Source organism: Electrona antarctica, assembly GCF_951216825.1.
Source record: "Electrona antarctica genome assembly, chromosome: 15".
In the NCBI taxonomy this organism is placed as follows: Eukaryota; Metazoa; Chordata; class Actinopteri; order Myctophiformes; family Myctophidae; genus Electrona; species Electrona antarctica.
The window spans coordinates 8,448,455-8,464,332 of record NC_136796.1 but is presented as its reverse complement, the minus strand read 5'-3'; the positions used below and the strand labels follow the sequence as shown (position 1 = coordinate 8,464,332).

The following is a 15,878-nucleotide window of genomic DNA, read 5'->3' as shown; positions in this document are numbered from 1 at the left end:
CTACAAGCTACAGGTGCGCAGTGTCATGGAGTACGCCTCACGTGGATGAGTGCCCCACCAACACATCTTGGTCTGCTGGACAATATTCAGAGGAAGGCCCTCAAAATAATTGGAGTTGACCAGGACACTGCCAGTACAACACTTTCCATTGACAGCCTTAGCCACAGAAGGCACGTTGCCGCCGCTACAGTCCTGTACAAAATGCCCCCCCCCCCCCACTGCCCTAGGGACCTCCAGGACATGCTCCCTCCACTTTACACCAGACGGCGAAACACCCGCCAATGCACAGCCACACCAGAACATGCTCTCGACCCCCCAGGCTCCAAAACACGGACATTGGACAGAACCTTTCTCCACACTGCTGTCCAGGTGTGGAACAGCCTACCAGAGCATGTAGTGGACTCCATCACAGACAATGGCCTTCAAGCCTTTAAACGCAGAGGTCACAGATATCTCCTGACCACCCCTCACACCGACTGTTGAGCTGCAGTGAACCATTTGATTGGCCAATGGATATGTATCTTATCTTACTTGTCTATTGTTCACAACTGACAACTGCATCGAAAAAAATAAAAGCAACAGTTTTATTCAAGCATGTGATCTGCTACTTAAACTATTAAATATTTCTGAAATGAATTAATAAATGACTACATTTCCACAGCATGCATTGATATTAAGAAAGAAATGTAATTTGTAGCCTACTTGTTGATGTTTTTAAAAGCACGTGTAGCGCCTACTTTTGCATAAGTTATATGTTTCAAAGCAAATATAGCCTACTTTAAGTACTAGGCCTACACATTTTGACTGACCTGTATAGGCTACTTTCATTTTATTTGACCAGTAATAGTATCCTATATACAGTACTGGGGATGAGTTGCCCACTTTCCAGTTCCCCATGACCATGACCCACCACTTTCTAAGCAAACAAAAATGAATTGTGCATGCGGGCGGATTTGGGGGAGGAGGCAAGGCAGGCATCCACCCACACTCCCCCGTGTATTTCCCACGGGAAGCTATTATTCTCAAGGTCTGTCTTGTCTCTGCTTGAGCGAGAGCGAAAAGCGAAGGGACTGCATATGGACCAGGAATTTATGTTGATCACTGATGGGTTTTTTTCCTCCAGGGAAGAGTCTCCTCTGATCAGCTTCGATGTCGCATCCGTTTAGAAAGTAAAATTTCCGGGTCTGTTTGGTTAACTTGTCATCATGCACCCTCCAGGACTGTTCTGTCGGGTAAGCTGCTCTAAATAGCCTTTATTTAGTGGTTTGCCTGATTAACCCGATATATATACCTGCTGAGCTAATAAATGCCCAAATTGTAAATTGTCAGGTCTGTCTTGTGGACTGTCCCGCCATCGGTCATTTCAAGAAACATCTGAGATCTAAGGAACATCGACAGGTATGTAGTCTATAGGATAATTTAATATCATATTTTATTGTTGTATTATTGTTGTCCCGCAGTCTCGGGCGGACCAAAATGTTTGTTTAGTTTTTTTCGAAACCTTTTTAAACAAAAGTTTTGTTTTTACACTTTAGCCGAACAATAAAGCTCGTGTCAGGTCAGTATGATCCGATACAGGCAGCATTTTATTGTCAAATATATTATGATCTTAATTGAATTAATCTTGAGCTCGACTCATCTGTGATCATGAATTAATTAAGATAAGTGTTATTGTGATAATAAATGCGAAGGTGAAAATGTAGCCTATTCACAGAGGAAAATATAAATTGTATAATGTATATATAGCCTATAGATTAAATATTTTCCTCGAAGAGAGAATAAAAAATTGCTCATTCTGAATGTGGGCTATTAGTTTACTACGCATTGCGATCTTCCGAGAGGATGCTTGCATGGTAATTAATTAGTTCCGCGCCTGCATTTTGACGAGCTCTCCCCTACACACGCGGCCGCAGTAAATTATATATAAAAATCACACGCGTGTGAAGTGAGCCGGCGCTAACTCATGTTGCTATGATTAGGTGATGTATCATGTAAAACAAACGGTGTCTCAACAAACATTAAATTATCTGTATTGTTAATGGGATTTCCCTTCATTGTCAATGGCGTTTTTAAAACAAACATTGAACTAAAAACAAACATTAATTTCTCTTCATTGTCAATGGCGTTTTTAAAACAAACATTGAACTAAAAACAAACATTAATTTCAAGCAGTTATGCATCCCTACAGAGAAATAGCCTAGCTGTGTTAATTTCAAAACATCTACTACTTTTGCGACTATTTGGCGCTTACAACTAGGGCCATAAATAGGTCCAATAGCCGACATGAAGAATGCTGCAGGCAATATATAATCTGACCTTGTGCCACGAATGCCCCCCAGGACCAGACTTTGCCCATGTCTGGTTTTCATCAACCTCTGACTATCTGTGACTGTCCATTAATTATCATCTGCTTGAATGTGTTGGTACTTTGTAGTATAGGATATTGTGCAGTTAACGATGGTATCGCGCGCATTTCCCGTGTTAGTCACGCCACCATATATGGTCACGCCTCGTGACATCACACCTCCATATATGGTCACACCTTGTGACATCATGTATATGGTCATGCCTCGTGACATCACACCTCCATTTATGGTCACGCCTCGTGACACGTCACAGCACCATATATGGCCATCCCCATATATGAAGATCACGACACTGATCACATCTAACCCTGCAACCATACATGGAGAAGACTGGATCATCACAGATCTGCATATATGGAGCCAGCCAGCAACTCTATATCTGACCTCAAACCCTTAGATTATACTAAGATACTCTTGCCTCTAACACATTTTGCATTACTATGATTGCCTTTTTGTATTGCATTTGGATTGATGCCAACAGATTAATTTCGTTTTATACTTAAACTAAAGTATAAACTAAATAAAATCTATCCATCCATGTACTCCACATCCATGTGTGTGTAAACTATGTGTAGCTTCTGACTGCTATAAAAGCATTGAGTCAAACAGAGTTTTGACCAGAACGGATGACCAAATTGGAGGATAAATAAACTTACTACATATTTGTACAATTATTAGAATTATATCTCTAAGTCACTTTTTCAATAATAAGAAAGTGGGCCCTGGAGAGAACTGGGCACTGAAACAAAGTGGGCCCTGGAGAGAACTGGGCACTGAAACAAAGTGGGCCCTGGAGAGAACTGCCCAGTTCTCTCCAGGGCCCACTTTGTTTCAAACAAATTGGGCCCTGGAGAGAACTGGTCTCTAAAACAAATTGGGCCCTGGAGAGAACTGGTCTCTAAAACAAAGTGGGCCCTGGAGAGAACTGGGCACTGAAACAAAGTGGGCCCTGGAGAGAACTGGGCACTGAAACAAAGTAGGCCCTGGAGAGAACTGGGCACTGAAACAAAGTGGGCCCTGGAGAGAACTGGGCACTGAAACAAAGTGGGTCCTGGAGAGAACTGGGCACTGAAACAAAGTGGACCCTGGAGAGAACTGGGCACTGAAACAAAGTGGGTCCTGGAGAGAACTGGTCTCTAAAACAAAGTGGGCCCTGGAGAGAACTGGGCATTGAAACAAAGATGGCCCTGGAGAGAACTGGGCACTGAAACAAAGTGGGCCCTGGAGAGAACTGGGCACTGAAACAAAGTGGGTCCTGGAGAGAACTGGGCACTGAAACAAAGTGGGCCCTGGAGAGAACTGGGCATTGAAACAAAGTGGGCCCTGGAGAGAACTGGGCATTGAAACAAAGTGGGTCCTGGAGAGAACTGGGCATTGAAACAAAGTGGGTCCTGGAGAGAACTGGGCACTGAAACAAAGTGGGTCCTGGAGAGAACTGGGCACTGAAACAAAGTGGGTCCTGGAGAGAACTGGGCACTGAAACAAAGTGGGCCCTGGAGAGAACTGGGCATTGAAACAAAGTGGGTCCTGGAGAGAAGGGAACTAAAACAAAGTGGGCCCCAGAGTGAACTGGGCATTGAAACAAAGTGGGCCCTGGAGAGAACTGGGCACTGAAACAAAGATGGCCCTGGAGAGAACTGGGCACTGAAACAAAGTGGGCCCTGGAGAGAACTGGGCACTGAAACAAAGTGGGCCCCAGAGTGAACTGGGCACTGAAACAAAGTTGGCCCTGGAGAGAACTGGGCATTGAAACAAAGATGGCCCTGGAGAGAACTGGGCACTGAAACAAAGATGGCCCTAGAGATAAGGGCACTAAAACGGGTGCTTTAAGCACCCACATAATTAGCCTTCATTTCTCATATTTTTTATGGCCGTGGCTAGACTAGACTATATATTATTTTTTACTGTGTGTCATGAGGCAGACCTGGAATTTCATAAGTTTAAGGACAAGGGCCTTACCCCTAAAATGATGACACTCCAGGCCTGCGTGGGCAAGGCCACTTGGCAGTGTCAATGTTTTGAGGGCACAGAGGCCAAAATGCCAGGAAGCATTTAACAATAACAAACTATTCTATGTTTGGGGTCTGAGAGGCTAAATCTCATCCCATGGTGGTCCGTGGCACAAATGCCAAATAAATAATGGACCTTGATATGAAAAAGGTTGAAAACCACTGCCATATAGCAGGCTACTGTTAGTCAGAAGGACAGTGTGATGGACGACATTCACATGGTTAGCTAGTTAGCTAGTTTATGTGCAGTACATGGAAATATGACACATAATAGTTATTATAAACTCCTTCACTCAGTGAATCGCCCTATGGGGAGTGCCATCTCTGGCACGAACACACAGAATTCAACCATATACCTCACAAACAATTTATTGGTCGGGACTTCTGCCCGCCCTGGCATGACGATCACCCCTCCCCCCGAGGGGATAATGACCGATAATTCTTAAACTGTCGTGGATTCGACAAGTAGATTAAAGAGGCACAGAGACTGTGAAGTTTATTAAACATGTGCATGAGAGAAAGAATAAGATTGCCATACAAAGCATATGATGAACCGTACAAGCATACGGTGTTCACCAAGTGTAACACCAGGGCTCCACCGGGCGCGTCAGCGGCGCGTCTCCGCCACCGTCAGGGAATGTTCCCTTTTTAATCAATGAAGGGTGGCTCCACTGCCCGCGTTGCGTGACGCGTGCATTCAAATTGAACCGGTGCGTTTTTTGACGCACGCGACTGAGACGCAACGCGTCCGGTGGAGCCCTGGCATAAGTCTGTGCAGTTATAGCTGATTTGTTGACTACATTCTCGTAGATTCGGGGGAAGCATCGATGTCTTAGCCAGGACAAATTGTTTATAGCCATCATCCCGCAGCCAGAACATTCCCCATGGTCTGCTCTGTCCACAATAACAGTACCAAACAGAACATTTGAAACCGCCAGACAGAACACGGTGACCTGCCAGAACAGAGCACTGTGACCTGGAGGCAAGCAACCGATTACACACACAGGGAATCATGAGAAATACAGAGAAGAACATATCAGTGGTGTATAATGTAATTTTTTTTTTTTTATAATATTTATTTTATTTGGAAAAAGCAGTACAATAACAGCATTTCTATGCATACATAGGACACAAGTGCAGTTCCCAGGATTTCTTTTTTCACCCCTCTTCCCTCCCTCCCCCCTCCAAGTGACTCCATCTCCAGTGTCTCTGTAACATCCTTGCTTTCTTCAGGACTACATATGGCATCAAGTCAACACTTAACAGGGGCAAAGGGCAATATCGCTTCAGAGTGTACATTTCAGAAGGAGAAAAAGAAGAAAGAGCGGGCAGAAAAAAAAAAAACAACAACCAAGAAACGAAAGTATTTGTAATGGGATTTTCAAGATGAGAATACTACACTCCCTTAGAAACATTAGTCCTGAATAATCCACCACAATAAGTATGTCAGAGTACAGAACTGAGTTAATGATGTTATGGTTACAATGTCATACATATCAGTCTAATTCAGTCATTATATATTTATTTTCCTTAACAAAACCTGATTTATACCTGATTTATACTTTGCTGTATAAATACGACAGTGTGTAAATTACCAATTTCTAAACCTGTCCCTTGTTCTCTATACCCACAGAAAAAGGCAGAACTGTTTCATAAAGGTAGGCGTTCTCTTGCTTGGTAAAAAAACACTGTGCCTCCATGACCATGATACAGTAATTTAACAAATTATTCAATAATAGGGCATTTAAACATGGTATCTGAGGAAAAAAAGCATTTCACAGCCTGTAGGAGTTTTTGTTTTGTTCTGTCTGTATATGATCAGTGTAGTGCCCAAAGTCCTGTACTAAAGGCACTGCGTGGTATACTGACGGCAAAGAGGTGTTCAGACGTGTGCTGATAAACTGAAGTCCAAACTGTTCGTTGTGTTCATAAACAAAGATATTTATTAGCTGATCTGTCACCTCAGCATACAATAAATACTTGCATAAATAAACTATTCAGGATACATGACTACAGCTCAAAGAAACACAGTTGAAAAACATTGTGCCTCTGCCAATCAGCAACACCTGCTGCTTGATTGGGGCCCATTAAATACCCAAGCAACGTGGGTCTAGCCCACGCCCTGTGGTGACGTCATCAAATGAGTAATACAATACTTAGACATCATATGGCTCTTACAATCAGTAATACCGGTAGTGTATACATATTTTTTTAAATATTGTATATTTGAGGTGGTGTCGTATAATCCCATGAGGGATGGGCCACAAGGTGGCATGACACTTAAATAAAATAAATCATTGACATTCATTCATTCATCATTGCCCAAGGTTATCCAGCCAGGGGATGGCGTTTCAGTCTTAATAGCCATTTAGGAGATGATTTGTTTATCTGTCCATAGTTCCTTCTGCAGTGAGAGGTCACAATGTGCTGATTGGTCAGCTACTGCAGCCCTAGAAGGCTGATCACCCTCTCTGTGCTTTTATCACTGCCCTCTCCCAGGGAAAATACAGGCTGTGTATGTGATACATATTTAAGGTAGATGGATAATCACAATCGCTCGATAATCGCTTTTTACTTGAATTTGATTATTTTAAAAAGTTCTTTACTTGTGTGTTTAAAGATGTGATTAGTCTGTGCCACCAAAGTGACTAAATACTCTTTTCCTCCTGGTTTTCAGAGGTGTTCCGAGGGCGAGGTAAGCAAGCTCCCACGCCACAGGGGGGGGGGGGGGGGGGCTTATGTAAATTTGGGGTGCTGGGGGGGCGTGCTGGGGTATATAATTCTAAGGCATAATTCTATCACAGTTCTTCCTCATGGTTAGACCATGATGGGTTTATTTAGGCATCTTTCACTATTTAAACCCTATAGCATCCCAATTGTGGGCATGTTTTTTTTTAAATGCGAACATTCGCCGACAATAGCATATCTACAAGTTCTAGAATCTACAGTTCTGACTGACAATGACGTGTTGACTCGTTATGGGCTTGTAGATCGGCTATTTTCGACAGATTTAGTGTAGAAGAAAAAGTGTGTGGGTGTGTGTGTGGGTGTGGGGGTGGGGGTGGGTGTGCGTGTGCACACAGTTTCAGTTCCATGTGGCACCTTTATTTTTCTGTGTATAGGCTATATAGATCAGTATAGATGGAGCAATGCAAGTATACTGTATGCAAGTCACTATTTTGCTTCTCTCTGCAGTTGAGGTGTTATGTTTCCACGGAAGAGCAACTTCCGTAAATGTAAAAACTTACTATAGGCGTAGGAGTGCTATCACTATAAGCCAGATAACCTCAAGTATGCGGATGTGTGTTTTGGCACAGAAAGTTTGCTGTCAGAAACCGGTAGCTTGTGAAATGGGTTGTCTTTTATAAATATGCAATAACGAGCATGTTTTTGTTTTTTTTACCATAATATGGTAAAAAAAATATATTATATGGACATAATTATCATGCAAGCTTTGTGTTCAAGACAGGTATTGATAATAATACTGGGATACTGTACAGTATGTCCTAGGGTGCCAATAAAAACAACATGCATTTTGTGTATGTTATTGTTACCCTATGCCTATATACTTCATTTCCCCCTCTACACCAAATGTATACGATTACATTGCAATGCTTATTGTAAGTCACTCTGTATAAGAGTGGTATCAGGGAGTGGCTGTTATTTAATGACTTTGGTCATTATACGTTTCCGCTAAGTTGGAGTCAAAGATACGGGCCACTTCAAGGATAGAGAGTGTTGTGGTGAAGAATGGGGTGATTAGATACTATAGGATATTCTTCTGGTTATGAGGGTTATTATGAGTCCATAGCGTCCTGTGTAGGCACATGGTACAATATCTAAAATCACAGACAATATCCAGTCTAATATCATGATATGGATATAATATTGATACTATGGATATCCCGATCACGCTTTTTTTGCTCCAGATCCGATTCCGATCATTTGAAAATGCCCCGAATCGATTTCCGCTCACGTGATCGGATCGGGACAACCCTATACTTACAGTGGAGTAGATGATGGTCAACAGGCCTGGCTGTACTGAGGGAGAGGGCCATTTATCTGGCTACTCCCCAAGTCCCTAGTATATCTCTATGAACTAATGGTGCTTTTTTATTTGTTTTTAAAAGTGGATTTTAGATTTGAATAGTATTTTAGTTCTCTTTTAAACCAGCATACTAAAAGCCAGTGAAACGACATTTCGTTCTCTTATGCATTTTATATATCTGCCAATGACAATTGATAATGACAATAAAGTTATCTATCTATTGCATCCACTTGGCTCACACGCACGCAGCCACGCACGCAGCCACGCACGAAGCCACGCACGCAGCTGTTATTATTGTTATTCTGCTTTATTTTCTCTTCTTTTTTCCCCTCTCTCTTTATGTTTGTATCGTGTGTTGTATGTATGTATGTATGTAATAATTTTGTATGTATTGTATTGTATGTTTTATTTTATGTGGACCCAGAGAAGACTAGCTGGTTGCTACTGTATGGCACCAGCTAATGATTGGGAATCTTTAATTAAATAAAATGAAATAAATATCGCCTGAGCTAGTTTAGCTGCAAGAATAATACATATCAACGTGTCCCATCCCATGTACATGCATGGGATTATGGTGCACGTCAGGTCCGACCTCACAGTCCACATCACTGGTATAATTCAAAGTTGCTGTTAAAGGACAGTGTTTGTCGTTTTTAATATTGTGCTTCGCTGATGTTTCCCCATGTCTGACTCTCTCTTCCAGTTTATTTGAATAACATTGACATTCTGGGAGAGTGCCCGAAATACCCATTATTAGGTTAGTAAAGTGTGTGTGTGTGTGTGTGTGTGTGTGTGTGTGTGTGTGTGTGTGTGTGTGTGTGTGTGTGTGTGTGTGTGTGTGTGTGTGTGTGTGTGTGTTTGTGCTATGTTGTGCGCTATGTTGTGCTACGTTATAGAATCATGCACGTTATAGCATCCAACTCACACCTTCATATTTGGAATAGTAATGTATTCCATTGTATACTCTGGTGCATGCAAATGGCATCTCATTTGTAATAGCCAAAATAAGTTCTTGTCCTGGTTATGAGAAAACGTGGAATATGCCAATACTTTCTGGGGTACTGAAGCTTGTAAACGTCTTATCCTGTTACTCACTGGTGATCAGTATAATTGTGTGGACAGGAGTTTGGGGAAAATAAGTAGATTATCAAACTTAACAGAAACCATAACTGTTCCTGGTTGACAATATGCAAAAATTAGTGGTTTGTATTATGCAACAGTAATTCACTGTTGCATTAGAGATTAGATCAGCAGACTCAGCAGTCAGGACTTCTGTACTAGAGCCTTGCATCTCAGCAACTCTTTTGTAAATGTAATGTTTTTCGATCTCTATGGAAATATTACGAAATTTAGCAGGACCAAATGATAAAATTGCGGGATGGTGGGGAACTAAATGGACTTAATCTTTTGTTGCGGGCGGGAGCGGCGGACAGGCGGTCACTACTCAAAATGAAATCATTGCGGGAGCGGGCAGGAGTGGTCAGCAATCCAACCGGAGCACTCCCGCCGCGCACAGGGCTCTACTCTGTACAGTACATGGCAACAGCAACACTGATGCGTTCCCGCCTCCCGGATTGAAGGGTATTAGAAGAACGTATAGGTTTTCCAGGTCCAAATGGGTTAATTAGTAATTACCCATAGCAAGATTCCCTTGTTCCTTACTTAACACAGGTATGTGGTTTGTTTTCTGCTTTTGCATGCCTCCTAGGCTTGTCTCTGGTGACACTGTGCTTGGGTTCAAAGGATGGCTCGCTGTTTTACCTGTGTCACGTGTGTGAGGACTTGGTTTCTGACATAAGTGAACATCTTGACTCTACTGAGCACTGTTGCGATTACTATGTAAGTGTTGACCACCACCTTTACACAGAGATACACATCAGCTTGCATAAATGCTCTACTTTAGATATTTGTGTCCTATTTCCCAGAACTACACCAACCCAGATGTGCTGAGGTTCTCCTGGATTCCCAGCGCTAAGATTCAATCTATGGTGGATCCTGCGCTCCACAGCAACATCAAGAACAACCGGGAACAACACACTGGGACGCTGCAGGTCGGTTGGCATGCGCAGAAAACTTGAATATGATCAGAATAGTGATTGTTATAATGCCCACTTTCTTCTTTTTGTCTGGGAATCAATATGTTGTAACCAGAAGGAACAGGTGTTATGGTTGTTATGCCCATATAGGGAGTGGTTATACCAGTAAGACGCCTGAGGGCGAGAAGCGACCTCGCCCTAAAGGGTGAGTGAGGTCGTGTGCAGGCATGGGTGACAGCAGACTGCTGGGCGAGCACTAGCGCTTTGGCATGGGGGGGTCAGATCAACATAATGGAATGAATTCTGTACTGGCCATATATGGAGCGTGTCTAAGTTGAGTGTACAGGGTTGGATGTCAGAACAGGTCAGCTCCATATATGGAGCCTGTCTTGAGTGTACAGGGTTGGATGAGGTCAGATCAACATGTGCAATGTCAGAACAGGTCAGCTCCATATATGGAGATCTAAGGGTGGCAGCGGGGTCAGTGTCTTGAGTGTACAGGGTTTGATGAGGGACCAGTTAGGGCCGGGCCTTAATTTTCGGGCCTGCCGGGCGCGGTTGCATTAATAACTTTGGGGCAGGCCCGTCAAGAGTTTAATTGGACAAGGTATCAGTCAAAAGGGACTCAAGGGAGACATGGAAGAGGAAGGATGCATGGGGAAGGATCAACATATGGAATGTCAGAACGGGTTCTGACATATATCCATACTGTATATCTGACATATATCCATACTGTATATGGAGATCTAAGGGTTTGAGGTTTGAGGTCAGATGTAGAGTTGCTGGCCAATATTGATGACTTCAGGGTTCTCCATATATGGGCTTAATTGCGACAGCACGTCGCATTTACTATGACATCAGGGATCTGATATATTTCCTCCGCACATGTTTTTAATAAAAAAGCACACATTCCATCCGGACCTGTTGCTTTGTTGGTCTGCATAGATTTAAACACCTTAGTTACAGAACCTGGGTCTATTGTTATCCCGACATCATTATATGGTAGAGCATTTAATACATCACAGCACTCTCTGGCAGTATCAGTCTCAAAACGCATGAAGAACTCATTTAGCTCATTTGCCCTTGCGCTCTCATTCTGAGCAGCCATGGGCTTCTTAGTGTTCGTCATTTTCCTAATAGAGTCCCATAGTCTCTTGATGTTGGAGTTAGCTAATTGCTGCTCTGCACGCTCTTTATGCTGCCTCCTGGATTCTCTCAGCTGTTGATTGAGGTCCTTTTCCGCAGCCCTCATAGCTGCTGTGTCCCCTGTCCTAAAGGCAGCCCTCTTTCGCCTAATGCAGTCCTTTATTCCCCTTGTGATATAGGGTTTATTGTTTGGATATTTTGTTATGGTTTTCTGGGGTATTATTGAGTCCACACAGAAGGTGATGTAAGCGGTTATTGACTCTGTGGCTATGTTGATATCTGCATCATGAAGAAAGACATCCCAGTCTGTACAGAGAAAGCATCCCTTCAGCTCCTCCTCCTACACGGTTGTCCAGCACCGCCACAAAAGGCTCTGGTCAGGCTCTGCCAGTGGACCTAATGAGCCTAAGTCCGCCCTCACCTGTAGAATTCCCAGCCTCTGCCTCAGCCAACTGATTTCCATGTGGAAGAGTAAATAATATTATAATCAATATACTTAATAAAAGCTATTAGGATAAGACTCAGTGTATAGCCCATAAGGCCTCGATACTGAGGACAGAGATGACCCTGTAATCTCTGTCAGGTTCCATGCACTCTTGGGCACTCACTTTTCCCAGTGAATAGCAAACTCATGTTGACTCATGCATGTCCGCACGGGTCAGGGTGCCCTGCCCGTGCGGACACACAAACACACAATACAAGTGTCAACCGTCAAGGCTACATCCAAACCACAAACACACAACACAAGTGTCAACTGTCAAGGCTACATCCAAACCACACACCATATTAGGGGTTGTTGTTCACATTGCAAACCACCATCAAAGCATCCACACGCGAGGGTGGAAGGTCCTCAAAAGAAGATAACCAGAACACACCAGAATAGCAAAGGGTGGGGGCCCAACCCCAACGGACGAGTGTGCGGCCATCAGCCCACTCGTCATGAAGACGTGGAGGGAGGGGGAAAAGAGCACCTCCTTGGAAGAACCTTCTGTTTGGACAATGCGCAGCAGACTATAAGTCCTCTGGTTTTGATATGTGGTCAACTCCACATGGCAAGCCCACACCTGACATTTCATTACTTAACCAGTCCAATTTTGACAGTTGTGACACAGACACAGTCAGACAGACAGATACCTCTCCATATCTCCATATGGGACACGGACAGATGGTTAAAACGGGTGCTATGACAACGTACGGGTTGGGTATTGCATACTAGGCTCCCAACTTGCATCGTTCCCAAGTAGGCCGGTGGCCGACAGGGCTCAGGTCTAGTTAAGACAAAAGCGTTGACTGTTGTAAAGGTCACCCATGATAATTATTGACATGTTTGTGAGATTCTGTGGAATCTGTTGACCAAAAGGATACAAGTAATTGATTGTATTCATGCAATGCTGTCTGTGCTTCTTGTCACGATGTTGTAACTTGTCATGAGATTTTGGTAATGTGAGATGTAATGTGAGATGTCTTTGTGAAAGTCTCCTAAAATAATGTATACTCCCACATTTGGGAGCTATAGTTATTAGCTGATATGTGCTAATTCTGCTGAATCCTCCACAGAGAGATGCTTTCGCTTGCTAAATACAATACTTCTAATTCAACATCTGGTGATTTTCCATCACGCAGGGTGGTTGATGCTTTCAAGTTTCAACATGAGCTGTTTTGCTTTTCTGCATGCAGGTTCTGGACTTGCCTCCAGATTTGTTTGAAACAGTGAAAGACACCAGTTATGTCAAAGGTACAGTGATGCTGACCATTCTGTTTTATTTTTATTTTTTTAAATAATTTTTATCTCACGATTTTGTAACCCATTTTTCACCCCTGTCAATTATCTAATGTGATCCTGGGCTCTACACACCCTCTGCCAACCTAGTCCCCTATATGGGGGACATGGGGAGAGCAACGGACTTGAACTCATGCTTCCTTCATGCCTGAGTGTCCAAGTTGCTCCTTTACACCTGGCAGGGGGGAGTTTCCCTGGTTGGACGTAGCGCGTGGAAGGAACACGTTATTCCAACCAGTTCCTTTCCCCTCCATCAGGCGCCCCGGCTGGCCAGGGGGAGGCAGTTTAGAGACCAGGATTACTGCATGTTTTTTGTGAGGGTACCTACCCTAGGGGACACGGGGAGAACATGCAAACTCCACACAGAAAGGCCCAGACCATTCTGTTTTATAATGTTTTTAAAATGTTAATCCTGGAGATCATCTGTTAGATTGGCAGCACCATATACTGTACTGGTATATACATACTGGTTATAATGACTTTAAAGGAGCATTCAGTGTTTTGGGTGATTTGGAAAACCGCCCCGGTAACAAGATGTGCACATGCACACACTACAGTGGGGGGGACACGCGACAGGCCAACAGCACACACCTAATCAAACACAAGGCTAACAAGAACAAGATTACATTGAATTTCTACAACAATGCGGGCGAGACAAATGTATGATCATTTTCAGATCTCAATATCAATGACTAACACTTGAGTCATCATTATCCTCACTCTTTGACAGCAATGGACACTCTTGGATGGACCAGATGCTTCAGAATGGACCTTCTGAAGCAGACCTCAGGTCAGTTAATGAGCTTAATTTAATCTGGCTGCCTCGTTATTTGTACAGTTTGATTGAACCCTTCAGTGAGAGATCCTTCCTCATTGTGTCATCAAAACAATGTGTTCCAATGTGTGATCCATCTCTCCTCCACAGCTGCAAGGCCAAACAAGATGACCATCCAGACATACCTGGAAACTCCCAACAGGAAGCATCCTCTTCTAGGTCAGTGTGTACATCTCAGAATAATAAATCATGATGTCGGAAGAGTGGTGAGGGCAGATAAGTGGTTTCTTCTTTTATGAATGCACACGCTTGCATGCACAGACGCACTCAGTCTCGCACGCACGCATGCGCGCACACACGTGTGCGCACACACACACACACACACACACACACACACACACACACACACACACACACACACACACACACACACACACACACACACACACACACACACACACACACACACACACACACACTTCTGATCTGAAACATCGGGGTCTGATGATAGTAGTATAGTATTGCTTTAACCTTAGTCTTTTCATTAGAGCCATCTAATGAGGGACTTTTAAAGATCTGGCTCACCAGGTGAATGCTGCTAACTGTAACTAACTGGTAGAATACAATCACATGCTTAATTATTGCACTCTGTTGTACCTTTTGATCCCTGCAGGTCTGGAGCACCTGGTGGAATGCAGCTGTGAGGAGCAGACTGATAGACGCGTATATCTCTGCACCGTCTGCAAACTCACTCTAACCGACCACAAGATCATCTGCCATCTCCTCAGCTTTCAGCACATCCACCGCTACATTGTAATTTGATATGAAACTCTATTGCATAGTTTCTAATCTAACCTGAACTAGAGAATAAAATACAAACTCAGCCTTGAGCCTGGGACGACTGTACTTCCTGTAGATTACTTGGCTACTAAGGTCACTTCCATGTTGTTTGTGTTCCCAGAATGCATGGCATCCCTCTACTCTGCTCAGCAAAGTCAGCAGCTACCATTTCACGCCCTCATTTCACAACATGATGCAGGATTTAGCTAAACAGATGGAAGAAATCCATGGAACGACCACCACGGACATGAAGGTAATCATAAAGCTACTGTAAAGCTACGGCCAGACAACTGCGTCAGATCTGTCGTAGTCGACTCATCTGAAACGCAAGTCGATCCAACAAACGCATCCACTTCCCATGTTACCTTGCAGGGAAGTGGATGCATGGATTGTCTGGTTTGTTTGACTTGCGTTGCACCAGCTCTAGGGCCTTGTGGTTAGAGTGTCCTCCCTGAGACTGGGAGGTCGGGGTTCGATCCCTGGCTGGATCATACCAAGGACTCAATGCTCCCTGATTGCACATCACACATTGGGGATAAATCCCTGCTGCGACATATTAGCGTCATGTCCAGGGGGTGTACTTGTACATCAAGCTGCCTCACTCTTACGGAAACAGGAGATATGCTCCTGCCCTATGGGCCTCAGGGCTCGGCAAGGCTTACCTTGACTTGTGTTACAGTGTTGACTCACTGGAGGAAAACTACAAGCGAAATGGCTGCCAAGTGCGGTCAATGTTGGTTCATCAACCTGACGCTTCACACCGACAACGTGACTGTTACGGCCCAATAAGTCTAGGGGCAAATGTGCACATAACATATAAAACAGACAGGAAACCAATTGCAAATTCGAAAATGCTTTTACTTGCACTTGTAGATAAA

At 43.6% G+C, this 15,878-nt stretch overlaps 1 protein-coding gene across 4 annotated transcripts in view; it reads left to right on the top strand.

Annotated features, from left to right (window-relative positions):
- Positions 1-1,064: 1,064 nt before the first annotated feature.
- LOC306938378 (uncharacterized protein) overlaps positions 1,065-15,878 on the top strand; it is a 50,137-nt gene continuing 35,323 nt past the window's right edge. For all 4 annotated transcript variants that reach the window (XR_013791717.1, XM_079522533.1, XM_079522532.1 and 1 more), the window contains exons 1-12: positions 1,065-1,232; positions 1,330-1,398; positions 6,009-6,033; positions 7,053-7,070; positions 9,127-9,180; positions 10,132-10,262; positions 10,349-10,474; positions 13,283-13,340; positions 14,116-14,175; positions 14,311-14,379; positions 14,834-14,973; positions 15,122-15,253. Coding sequence is in view for 3 of the 4 variants with exons in the window: in XM_079522533.1 (XP_079378659.1) it covers positions 1,206-1,232; positions 1,330-1,398; positions 6,009-6,033; positions 7,053-7,070; positions 9,127-9,180; positions 10,132-10,262; positions 10,349-10,474; positions 13,283-13,340; positions 14,116-14,175; positions 14,311-14,379; positions 14,834-14,973; positions 15,122-15,253 (909 nt within the window). In the remaining variant the exon portion in view is untranslated. The remainder of the gene's footprint in view (positions 1,233-1,329; positions 1,399-6,008; positions 6,034-7,052; positions 7,071-9,126; positions 9,181-10,131; positions 10,263-10,348; positions 10,475-13,282; positions 13,341-14,115; positions 14,176-14,310; positions 14,380-14,833; positions 14,974-15,121; positions 15,254-15,878) is intronic.